Genomic DNA, 12,729 nt, shown 5'->3' with positions numbered 1-12,729 from the left:
AGATATAATTAGACAGTAAGAAAGTTTAGAACTAAGAAAAGTCTCTGGTCCTTTCTGCATGCAAATGATAAATAAAGCAGAGCCACAGGCAGTCAGCAAAGCTTACAAAATCAGTTAAATCTTCAAACAGAATGCTACAAGGCAAGCTTGGCCTATTTCAGGAAGAAGCTAAAGAATAGATGGAAGTTATCTTGTTTAAGTTAAGATAAGTCTGTTGACGTGAAGCATAGCATACTCGTCATTTAGTATTGCTACAGAAAGACAGGCTGCTCTGCAAGCAAATTCAACAGCTTTTACTTTATTCGCTGTGAAATAAAGCAGTTTAATGATTTATATCTGGCCTCATCTTATCAAATGTTTTTTACGCTTGAAGGGAATGAAACACCCGAAAGTGGGCCAATCATTTTAATCACAATGATGAGAGTCCTCATATAGCTAGGGGGAAATGTGAACAAGAGCTGCAGAAATGGAATACGTTGTACTGAAATTTTCCCTTCTCGGCATTGTTTTCTACCATTAACTTGATACAAATAAAAATATTTGGAAACTACAATCACGCGTTCCTCCAAAGCAGGTTCTCTCATTTCTACAACCAATTCCACAAAGCACAAGCGGCTAATATTCAACTGTAAGCCTGGACAGTGAACTCCTCTACTCCGGGAGTCACGAGTTCCAATTAAACTTTTACTAGCTAAGCACTCCCTAGCGTAGGCCAACAGATAGCAGGTGTGAGCTTTCAAATGACTGTCTCCTCCCTAGCTCAGGTGCAGAAGGCCAATCACCCATTTTGCCATGCTAACAGCAGGCAGTGAACAGAACATGGACTGGCAAATTGAACCTCCCACCTTCTGGTCTGCAAGCTCAGTGACATATTGGCTTACGAAGTGAACTACCAAAATGTCTTATTAAAACATGCAAGTCATCGGAACAGTTATTAGTTATACTTAAAATTCAGGGAGTTTTATTTAAATGTAAAAACTAATTGAAAAGTTGACTCCTAAATCTGTATTGAGAAGAAAAAAACAACAAAACATTTTCAAGACCAGCAGTTAACACTGAATCACTCCTGGCCATCTGCTACTCTCCAAAGTATGAGAGTTTCCCCTGATTGTAAACTGAGTCAAACTATCTGTTCTTGCTGCCACTGGCTAGACAAGTGGATAATAATAATCAATACTCACTACACAGGGCTAGATTAAATCAATGTGTTTATTCAGAAACTGAACTAGCCTCATGTTTTAAGTAAAAATTAGCAGCATAATAACCTACTTCAGAAAAGGGAGTAATCAATTACTGCCTGTTCTCAAACATTATCCCTCTCCAGAACTACATCAAGTAAATGACCATCATGTTGAGTTACACTAACCCATACTGCCCCCTGATGTTCCCTTCCACACAGTGCAATACAGCTGTGTTCAATCACATATCCAAATGAGACAGTTTTGTACCCATCTCTCCATCTCACATGGATGAACTTAACAGCGAGTAATACAACATTTGCACCGATTTCAGCAAATTTTAATGGAGAATGTGAAATTTTCATAGAATGCACAATACATTTTTCCCCAAAACTGGAAAAAACATTTTCAAATTAGAATGGATCAGTGATAGTGGGAACAATGCGAGGCAATGAAAGACATGGACAGGCAGCTTATCATTTTCCCTTTATTGCTTTGGCACAGTTAAACAAAACGAGGCTGCACTCCAATGAACTGCTTTTATATTTTGCCATTGGGTGTTGGGTTATATTAAAAGCAAACAACTTGCAATTTTTCAGTGCCTTCAATGCAGTAGAGCATCCCAAGGTGATTAACAGGAGTGTAATCATCGAAAACTGACAGCCAAAAGAGACGTTAGGCCTGATGACCAAAAGCTTGGACCAAGAAGTGTAAAGGGAAAGTTGGTAGCATCAAAAGAGAGGTTTAGGGAAAGAAGTCCAGAGTATAGGACCTGGATAGCTGAAGACAAGGCCCTGGTGGTGGACTGAAGGGGGAAGAATGCAGTTTCTAGTGCTGCAGGCAAAGCACATTTCCACTTCTGCTGGACTTCAGTTCAATATAACGCTCAGTCCAGCTATACCTTAATGAAACCATCAGCTATTAGGGTGAAATTCCAAAACTTACCTTAGCCTCTTCAGCCATTTTCTTCTCCTCATCTATTTCCTCTACTTTTGTTTCTTCTCCTGCTTTCTTCTTCTTTTGCTTAGGGGCCATAAAACCTTGCAGGAATTTCTTTATTATACACTCCTGCAATGTGATCACACACTCACCCAAATCCTTCAGACTATCCAGTGAGCGCACCTGGCAGAGAGTAAAAGCAGATGATCAGCTAACAGTGATTCTTCTAACAATAGGCCAAGACAGACCATAATATGTAGGAGCAGACAGCCATTTGGCCCATCAAATCTGCTCCACTATTCAATGAGATCACGACTGATCTAATAGTCCTCAACTCCACTTTTCCACTTTATCCCCATACACCCTTGATTACCTTGCTGATTAAAAATCTGTCCATCTCACTATCTCAGCCTTGAACATACTCAATGACCCAGCTTCTACAGCTCTCGGAGGTAAAGAATTCCACAGATTCACTACCGTCTGACAGAAGAAATTCCTCCTCATCTGTCTTAAATGGCAACCCCTTAATCAGATTATGCCCTCTGGTCCCAGACTCACCCACAAGGGGAAATAACCTCTCAGCATCTACCCTGAGAATCCTACATGAATCAATAAGATTGCCGCTGATCCTTTTAAACTCCAGTGAGTATAGGCCCAAACTACTCACGGTGGCACAGTGGTTAGCACTGCTGCCTCATAACGCTTGGGACCGGGGTTTGATTTTGGCCTTGGGTGACTGTGTGGAGTTTGTACATTCTTTCGTCTGGGTGCTCCGGTTTCTTCCGCAGTCCAAAGATGTCTAGGTTAGGGTGGATTAACCATGGTAAATGTGAACAGTTATGGGGATAGAGCGGAGGGGAGGGCCTGGGTGGGATGTTTTTTGGGAGAATTGGTGCAGACTTAATGGGCCAGATGGCCTCTTTCTGCACTGTAGAAATAATACTTACGCAAACAAATCCCATTAACTTTATAAGTAAAACACTCCAGATCCCAACAACTTGGTGAAAAAAATTCTCATATTCCTATTAGATCTTTTAGTCGTGATTTTAAATCTATGACTTCTAGTTATTGACCAATTGACCAGAGGTAATAACATTTTTCTCTTTATAAAAATCTTTGCCATTCCCAGGTGAGCAATCCTAACCGTTACAACCTCTCCTTAACCTAATTCCTGGTATCATGGCAAACCTCCTCCATACCCTTTTTTTAAAAGACCTTTACACCTTTCATGAAATGAGGTCCAAAATTGCCTGCAATACTTTTACTGTATAAAGATTTATAAAGTTCTACAATGATTACTTTGGTTTGGGGTTCATAAATAGAGGAATAGAATACAAGTAATCCATTTGATTTTGTTTAAGCTATCAACTTGATCTGCCATTTTTCAAGGATTAGTGTAAGTAGACACTAATATCTCTGGTCATGTAAACTTTTTGAAATTATGCCATTTATAGTGTATGGTCTTTCAATATTAGTCCTTCAAAGTGCTTCCCTTTACAGTTTTCTGCATCAAACTCCATCTGCCATGCTGCTGTCCATGTCATCCGTACCTTTCCAACTACAAGTTTAATGTCCAATAACCTCCCCACTACTTTCATGAGGCTAACGGGTCCACCCTCTAGTACTCTGGCACCACTCCTGTATCCAACAAGATTGAAAGATTGCGCCCAATGCCTCTGCTATTTCTAGCTTTGCTCCTTTCCAAAACCTAGGATTCATTTCATTTGGAGTAGGTAATTTACCAACTTTCAGTGACGCTAATCTTTTTAGTAAGTCTTCTCCATTTCTAACTGTCCAGAATATCCCTCTCCTCTTTTAGCATAATCTTCACATCACCCACTTCCTCTGTGAAGGCTTTGTTTAAAGAAGAATCCTTCCTGAGACATGTGTTCCTGGCTAGGCCAGCAATTAAATTGCCCATCCCCAATGCCCTCGAGGTGGTGGTGGTGAGCAGTCCAAGTGGTGTAGGTAGATCCAGAGTGTTCCAGGATTTTGACCCAGTGATAGTGAAGGAATGGCAACATAGTCCCAAGTCAGATGGTGTGGCTTGGAGGTGGTGTTCCCATGTGTCTGCTGCCCTCATCTTCCTAGATGGTAGAGGTCCTAGATGCTGTCCAAGGAGCTTTGGTGAGTTGTACTTTTGCAATGTGCTCTGTCTGCACATGAGGATTTTCCTTAAGGTTTTAAATAAGCCCAACATCCGAGGTAACTGCTCACACTTCATACATTTATAAAAGGTTTTAGGACTCAATTTAATTTTGCTTGCTAATCTTTTCTCTTTCCCTTCTGCATTAACTTTTTCTAATTCCATCCTGTATAATTCCTTACTCTTCCTAGTTATTAATTAAATCTTGACCCTGACTTTATATTTGGAGGATGGTGGAGGTTGAACAAGAATATATAACCTCAGTTGAGAAAAACATTTTTATAAAATAAATACAAGTTGTTCTTTTAAAGCTTGATATGTTCTCAGGAAATGTGCAAATCTAAATTTGTCTCAATAGTGGTTTGGAACAACTATACTTTGCTGGGCTGGGACCCACAAGTTTTACTGTCCCCTTTCAGTGAGACAACAAAAAAAAACTGATCTTGAGCCAAAGCGTCATTCTAACATTAAACTGGAAAAGGAAACACTGATTTTATTAGTGCCGATTTGCTGGGAACCAATTCTTGGAGCCTGACCGACTGTTAACAAAGAGACATTGTGCTAACGTCTTCTGTATAATACAGCTGGTGGCCATACAAGCACCTCTTTACTAACGACAGCAGCATGTCTGTATGGTTACTCACTCTCTCTTCAAACTCATCACATTTGTCCATGTACCCCAGTCCTCCCTTTTGTAGTCGCGTTGCCACTTCAATCAGGTCAGTCCGCAAGTAGTTGAGGAGCTCCTGATGGCCATCACATGTCTTGAGGCCAAGGTTTGGTTTCCGTGCCAGGTGAAGTGAATGAAGGATATCTTGAAACCTATAAATAGAATTTGCCACTTTAAAAATTGCAACAACTCTTGATTCAGCCAAAGACTATATCTTCCAATGAATAAACCAGACCAACTCCTAGATCAACAGAAACTTTGAGTCAACATATTTCAAGCTGACAAAGTTTCACATTCTAAACTCAAAATGAGCGCACACAGTTGATGTTTGGAGGCAATGGATTGTAGTCAGTGCAACTAATTATAGGAGGACTGGTGTGTTCTCAGAACTCCTTTTACTATAAACAGGAGCAAATTATACTGATGGTGCTCTTCCCCAGTTTGGAATAGTGACTTGCTTTGGCCTATAGACAAGAACAGGATTGGACTCAGCTATGATGACCTGACCCCATTCCCCCTCCACTCCAAATTAATCAAATAACCAAGAATACTCAATAAGTCGGCTTAAGAGTGGCTATTTTACAAAGTAATAAAAAGCATCTGGCCTTTGTAAAACCCAATCCCCAAGCTAGTTTTCTCAAGAGTGAAAAGCAGCAATTGTCAAACAACTTTGAATACTTTAGTGCCCCCTCCACTCCAACTATAAGTAATTAATTGAATTTAGAAATAATACAATTTGATTGATCAATCACCCATCGCACCAAAAAGTAATGTCTGACCACAGGTCAGAGAACAGAGCTGATCCTATTTCTGTACTCATCTGATTTTCATACATAAGCTTCCTTCAGCAAGGATCGATTAGTCACCAGGTGCAGGAACCAACTTATATTTCCACTGCACACCCCAGAGTTTCAACGACAATTCCCCAAATGAGATCAGCTGTCTCAGCGTTGACTAAGGATTGAAGCTAGGCTTTCCTGGGCTCACATGGCACAGACTTTATCAGGACAATATACTTAAAACCAGCAATCAGCTAGTGATCTCATTACAAATTCTTTAGCAGATAAAAGCAAAGTGATATTGGAGTGTTATTGGAACTGCACTAACCCAGGCAAGTGGAGCGCATCCTATCACATTCCTGACTTGTGCCATGTGGATGGTGGACAGGCTTTAGGGAGTCAGGAGGCAAGTTACTCACTGCAGGATTCCTAGCCTCTGACCTTTTCTTGTAGCCAATATACTTATATGGCTGGTCCAGTTCAATTTCCCCAAATGCTGATGGTGGGAGATTCAGCAATGTTAATGCAATGAATTTCATGGGGCGATGGTTGGATTCACTCTTGTAAAAGGTAGTCATTGCCTGGCACTTGTGTTGCATGCATGTTACTTGTCAGCCCAAGTCTGGATATTATCCAGGGCTTGCTGCATTTGGACATGGACTGCTTCAGTATCTGAGGCGTTGCGAACAGTACTGAACATTGAGCAGTCGATAGTGAACATCCTCACTTCTGACTTTATGATGGAAGGAATTTCATGGATGTAGCAGCTGAAGATGGTTGGGCCTATGACACTCCTGTGAGATATGCCCATAGTGATGTCCTAGAACCAAGATGATCAACCTTCAGCAACTACAACCATCCTCCTATGTGCCAGGTATGACCAGCGGAAATTTTTCTCTGATTCCCATGGACTCCAGTTTTGCTAGGGTTCCTTGATGCCATACTTGGTCAAATATTGCCTCAATGTCAAGGCCAGTTGCTCTCTCCTCACCTCTGGAGTTCAGCTGTTTTGTCCATGTTTGAAAGAAGACTGTAATGAGATCAGGAGCTGAGTAGCCCTAGCAGAATCCAAACTGAGCAGGTTATTGCTCAGTAAATGCCACTTGAGAACACTGTTGATGACACTTTCCATCACTTTACTGATGATCAAGTGCAGATTGATGGGACAATAATTCGCCAGGTTGCATTTGTCTTGCTTTTTCCATCCAGGACATACCTAGGTAATTTTCTGCATTGTCAGGTAGATGCCAGTGTTGTAGATATACTGGAAGAGCTTGGCTAGGGGTGCAGCAAGCTCTACAGCAGAAGTAGTATTCCTGGAATATTGTCAGGCCCCCCATAGCCTTTGCAGTATCTCGTGCCTTCAGCCATTTCTTGACACTTTGTGGCATGTATCAAATTGGCTACAAACTGACGACTGTGATGCTGGGAGGAGGCAGAGGTAAATCATTCATTCAGCACTTCTGGCTGAAGATTGTTGTAAATGTTTCACCCTCATCTTTTACACTGAAGTGCTTGGCTCCCCCATCATTGAGGATGGGGATATTTATGGAGCCTCCTCCTCCTCCAGTGAGTTATTTAATTATCTACCTCTATTAACAATTGGATGCAGCAGAACTGCAGAGCTTAGATCTGATCGCCTGGCTTTATCACTTGCTGCTTAAGCTGTTTTGCACACATGTAGTCCTGTGTTGTAGCTTCACCAGGTTGACACCTCATTTTTAGGTGTGCCTGGTGCTGTTCCTGGCATGTCCTCCTCCATTCTTCACTGAACCAGGGTTGATCTTGGTGACAATAGTAAAGTGCAGGATATACCAGGCCATGAGGTTACAGATTGTGGTTGAGTACAATTCTACTACTGCTGATAGCCCACAGCATCTCATGGTTGCCCAGTCTAGTGTTGCAAAATCTGTTTGAAATGTACCCAATTTAGTGCAGTGGTAGTGTCACATAACATGAGGGCATCCTCAATGGGACTGTGTCTCCACAAGGATTGTACAGTAGTTCTTTCTAGTTGGTTCCCTCACCATCTGCTGCAGATCTAATCTCACTGCTATGTCCCTTAGGGCTCAGTCTTAGTTGTGCTAATGAGCCAGTCTTGGTGATCGACATTGAAGTACCTGACCCAGGGTGCGCTGTACGCATTTGGGGGGGGGGTGACCCAGGGTGCGCTGTACGCATTTGGGGGGGGGGGGGGGGGGGGGTGACCCAGGGTGCGCTGTACGCATTTGGGGGGGGGGGGGGGGTGGGCAAGGGGACATGCCCATGTTTGACCTAAAGCCATGACACTCCATGAGGTACAGAGCTGATGTTGAGGACTCCCAGGACAACTTTCTCCTGCCTATATACCATTGTGCCATCACCGCTGCTAGGTCTGTCCTGCCAGTGGGGCAGGGATGGAGATGTCTGGGGCACTGTCTATAAAGTATGATTCCGTGAATATGACTGTATCAGGCTGTTGCTTGACTGGTCTGTTGGACAGCTCTCCAAATTTTGGTATAAGCCCCCAGATGTCAGGAAGGAGGAATTTGCAAGGTCGATCAGGCTGAGTTTGTATTGCTTCCAGTGCCTAAGTCAATGCCACATGGTTCATCCGGCTTCATTCCTTTTAGACTTGATACAACCGAGTAGCTTGCTAGGCCATTTGAGAGTCAATCACATTATTGTGGATCTGGAGTCACATGTAGGTAAGGATGACAGATTTCCTTCCCTGGAGGACATTAGTGGACCAGATGGATTTTTACATCAAACTAAAATGGTTCCATGATCATCATTAAACTTTTAGTTCCAAATTTTATTGAATTCAAATTTTATCATCTGTCATGGTGGGATTTGAACCCAGAGCATTACTCTGGGTCTCTGGATTACTAATCCAATGACAACAACACTATGCCACAGCCACCCCAAATGGGTTAAATAATTTGTGTGGAAAATTAAAATATAGTATTAACCTCCCCATAAACTAAATCCTACTGAATTCAACTGTTTAAACCAGGGTTAACAGATCAAAAACTGAGTATGGTGGTTGAAGGCACAGCCCAATCCAGTGAAGGGAAGGAATAAAACATAATTGGACCTTACAACAAACAATGGCAGTGGAGAAATTTTATTATAAACTGTGTACTATATCTAACACTGCATGTTTAAAGATTCTGGTCACTAAGATTACACACCTGAAATATTGAGTTACCTTGCATGGCGCGAGAATATTTTTCATTAACATTACATCAAGGTCAAGCTTTGCTTTAAATACTGATCTTACTCCAGCTTTTCAATAAAAGCCTGAGGTGGCTGATTATGGAAACAAGATCTCTTGAGAACAAATAGTAGCACATACTTTACATAGACAAAACACTGTAAATCCACTCAAGGTATGTATTTAATGATAGCCCTGTATTCAGTAGTTACAGTAATGCAATACCACAGTAGTTTAAGCTTAAACTTGCTGGTTAATGGTACGAGCCAACTGCACCCTCCCCACCCCCACACTTGTTTGGTAAAGAGCGTGTAACATATTGAACAGAAAGGCCCCATATGTGATTCCAGATCTGTGTCCAATTACCCGATATCAGCCAGAGTAGTAAAATTGAATATAACTGCTCCAGATCAAAGAAACCTGGGTGTAAAAATGAACTACAATTTCCCTCCCCACCCACTCAACCAGCATAAACTGCAAATGGACAAAGGAGGAATGCACCCAGCTGGTATGAATGTCTTTCCTTGGTCAAACAGACTGCTGCTACCAAATGAAGAACAGCTACATTGGTGCATATTCAAAGGTGCTTGACATCATTGAATCATAAGCTATTATTAGGCATGTGTCTTCAGTAGAAGACTTTCAATAGCTAGTCAGGAATGCAACAGGTACTTATGATTCCAAGGAGAACAGTGATGCTAGTAATAAATATCTCCATTAAAAAGATTTCATTATATTTCAGTTTGGGTTTTACATTTCCTCTATACATTACATTAAGAGGAACGTAGCAATAAGTAGCATAGTTTATAATCTCAGCTAGGTGAGTCAGCAATGCCAGTTTGAAGAAAGTACATAAATGTATGCACAGTTTGATTGTGGCCTTATGAGGGAATTATGCCTATCCCTTAATTAACCAGGTGTGGGGAACACTGAAGACTTACTTTTTCTGAAGGCGCTCTTTAAGTGCACTCTCTCGGGCACCTTGTGGATGAAGACAGTTCATGAGCTCTTCGAGCTCTTTCTGGGTGTCACAAATAAACCTGTGGATAGAAACCAATATCAACCATTATTTTTGGGGAAGAAGAAAACATTACACATTAGAAATAATGAGCAAATAACGGAACAGAAAATACTGAAATGCTCAAACCCCTCGGATAATGTTATGACTGTAAAAACCCTACAAAAAGTAGTTTGAATAATACAGCAAAATAAAGGGTTTGATTTAGAGGAGTACCTCAAGCAGAATAATACTGTGGCAGTTTGCAGTACTGTCCCATGAAAGGGCAAGATCAAGGCAACGGTTTGGGGAAGAGGCAAGGAAGATACAAGGTCAGCGTTGACATATTGCATACGTATATATCTCAACTCTGAAACAATGTTTAGGGTGTTACGCATACAAAACATTATAAAACAACAATGGAGGCATCCTAAACTCAAAAGTGGGGCTAAATTTGTTTGAAATGGTATCATGGACGTCCTTTACTCTTTACAGAAAAACAATCCACTTCTGGTGCAAAAGGTCTAAACGTATCCTTAGTTTTTCTGGTCACAAGCATGTCTTAAGACCGTTTCTCCAAAAGGGAATGCTGAAACTCCAAGCTTCAAACTCCAGAACCAGTTCTGAAATTGGTTCAAGTTTAGTGGAGAAAAAAAAAGTATCAAGGCTTTTTTCTTTGGCAGAAATTTCTTTCACTCCTAAGATTGTGATTTAGGGAACCGTTCCTCTGGTATCCAGCTCATATAGGAGTAGAGATGGTAAGCATAGGGTGTCACTTGACCTCGGAAAAGTGGCACATTGAAGCTGGTTTTTGATCTCACTTATTATCCAGGCCAACTGCCTGAGAAATGTTCAGAGATCCAGCACACTCCCGCTCACTTGTCACTTGAGCATTGCAGAAAAAAAGACATTTAAAGTGACCAGATTCTGAGCAGTTTCAGAAACTGTTCATAATTACAAAGCCCAACATTGTTGAGCATCTAAGCAGTTAAAGGTGAATACAGTGAGATTAAAAGCTGAATGTACCATAGATTCTGTCCTTGTTTAGGTACAGTGGTTTCAATGCAAATTTCTGCAGTATGGGAGGACCCCTGGTGGCCACTATCATTTAAGCTGCTCTCAGCAATGCTGTCATCATCATTACCTAAAAGATAAAAACATCTTCATTAAGTTACGTGTAATTAACATTTACCTAACAGAATCAGTTCTTATCAAGATATACTAAGTCCAAAAATATCAGCGCACTCTCAATCACATCTACATTTCCATTTCACACCTCAGCCATCACCTGGCCTCCCTGCACAGGTTAACCAATCAGTACCAGGAATTAGGTTGACACTACATAAATGACAGCAGAATTTGATTCCAACAGTATGCGCTGGATTTGAACTCAGCTCCTAGACTCAAACCTCTTGCATCTGTCTTCTGGAATGTTATCAATCCGCACACACGCACGCACACAGTATAATCAATCTTTAGAATTAAGGGCTTAAAATAATTTAAAAGTCATTGAAACCAAGGAAACAAATTATAAGGTAGAGAGACTGACCAAAATTCACCTATTTTCGGCAAAGTCAAGTAGAATTCAAGGCAGACTCTGATGGAAATAAATGTTGTAGCAGTACCAAGCTAGTGAAACTGGCCCCCAAGTAAAGAGAGCAAAAGCATGATCCTCTGTTCAGCCAATGCCCATATCTACAACTCTCCTTTCATCTGGGCTGCCGAAGCTAATTTCAGTGTGAACATCCAAGTCTTTTGGTCTGTATCACAGCGTATAATAATCAGATCATGAGGATAACTGATATTCTTAGTCACTTTAAGGCAGGCAATTCCTGACTATCGTAAAGAAAGACTTGCATTTATAGAGTTTTTCATGACACCTGACACCTCAAAGTGCTTTATAGCCAATGAAGATCTTTTTGGAATGTAGTCACTGTTGTAATGGTGGAAACAGGCTACAGGAAATTATCCTTTGGAGTTGATTTTCTCAATTTCTACGCCTGCTGAATGGTAGCTTATTTCACATGAGTTGATAAGAATTGTAGTCTTACTTTTAGAGTCCTGATCATCTTCATGGTACTCTTCAGGAAGAATAAAGCTGTAATCAATGCTGTCATGCACCCAACCTTTCTCTACATACAGGCCAGGTACCAGATCAGAAAACAGCCAAAACCTGCAAGAGAGAGAAATTACAAGCCTGTTCAGATTAAGGCAAACCCTAACAGGAGTCCGCATCCAACATTTTGTTCCAACAGTTTCCATTATTAAAAACATCAGCCTGAAATAATTAACAATGACTTTTTTTAAGAAAGAGCACAGAACATCAAGCCATATCTTACAAGCCACTGCACAATGTAATGTAGCTGTACAATCAAAAAATGAAAGCAAAATATTCCTTTATCCTTCAACTTCACCCAGTTAATGAAAAACCTAAAACCTACCTACTTTCCACAACGTGTACTCCAGTTCCCAATGTGCAAAACAATTTTAACAAACCCTCCTATTTTATCCAGAGCTGAAGATTCTGAAAAGCCCATCAGGGTCTGACTGTAATTTTTTTAACCACAGGCATGGTCAGGGAAGGTGTGGTGACTTATCTCAGGCCAATACGGCAGCAAGTAGACCCAGGAGCAGGGGAAATACAACCATTTTTATTTCTGTTTCCAGGAGTGCTGCTGTTCTGTGCCAGGCTTCCTCCCTAACCCACCATCAACTTAACGACCGGGGACTGTCCCTTCAATTTTCCTTCTGCCACTTGGATTTGTGCTCTTACCTGTTGGCCAAGTACAGCATCCTGCCAGGTTTGGGCAGGAGACTCACTGCA

General features: G+C 41.2%; 1 protein-coding gene across 3 annotated transcripts in view; it reads right to left on the bottom strand.

The window, feature by feature from the left end:
* baz1b (bromodomain adjacent to zinc finger domain, 1B) overlaps window positions 1-12,729 on the bottom strand; it is a 74,873-nt gene that overhangs the window by 24,861 nt on the left and 37,283 nt on the right. For all 3 annotated transcript variants that reach the window (XM_078225073.1, XM_078225075.1, XM_078225076.1), the window contains 5 exons: window positions 11,957-12,078; window positions 10,932-11,049; window positions 9,850-9,948; window positions 4,908-5,085; window positions 2,124-2,300 (listed from right to left, as the gene is read on the bottom strand). In XM_078225073.1, the coding sequence (XP_078081199.1) occupies window positions 2,124-2,300; window positions 4,908-5,085; window positions 9,850-9,948; window positions 10,932-11,049; window positions 11,957-12,078 (694 nt within the window). The remainder of the gene's footprint in view (window positions 1-2,123; window positions 2,301-4,907; window positions 5,086-9,849; window positions 9,949-10,931; window positions 11,050-11,956; window positions 12,079-12,729) is intronic.

Source organism: Mustelus asterias, chromosome 12 (genome assembly GCF_964213995.1).
Source record: "Mustelus asterias chromosome 12, sMusAst1.hap1.1, whole genome shotgun sequence".
Classification (NCBI taxonomy): domain Eukaryota; kingdom Metazoa; phylum Chordata; class Chondrichthyes; order Carcharhiniformes; family Triakidae; genus Mustelus; species Mustelus asterias.
The sequence above is the reverse complement of the archived record's forward strand: the minus strand, read 5'-3'. Positions and strand labels throughout refer to the sequence as shown.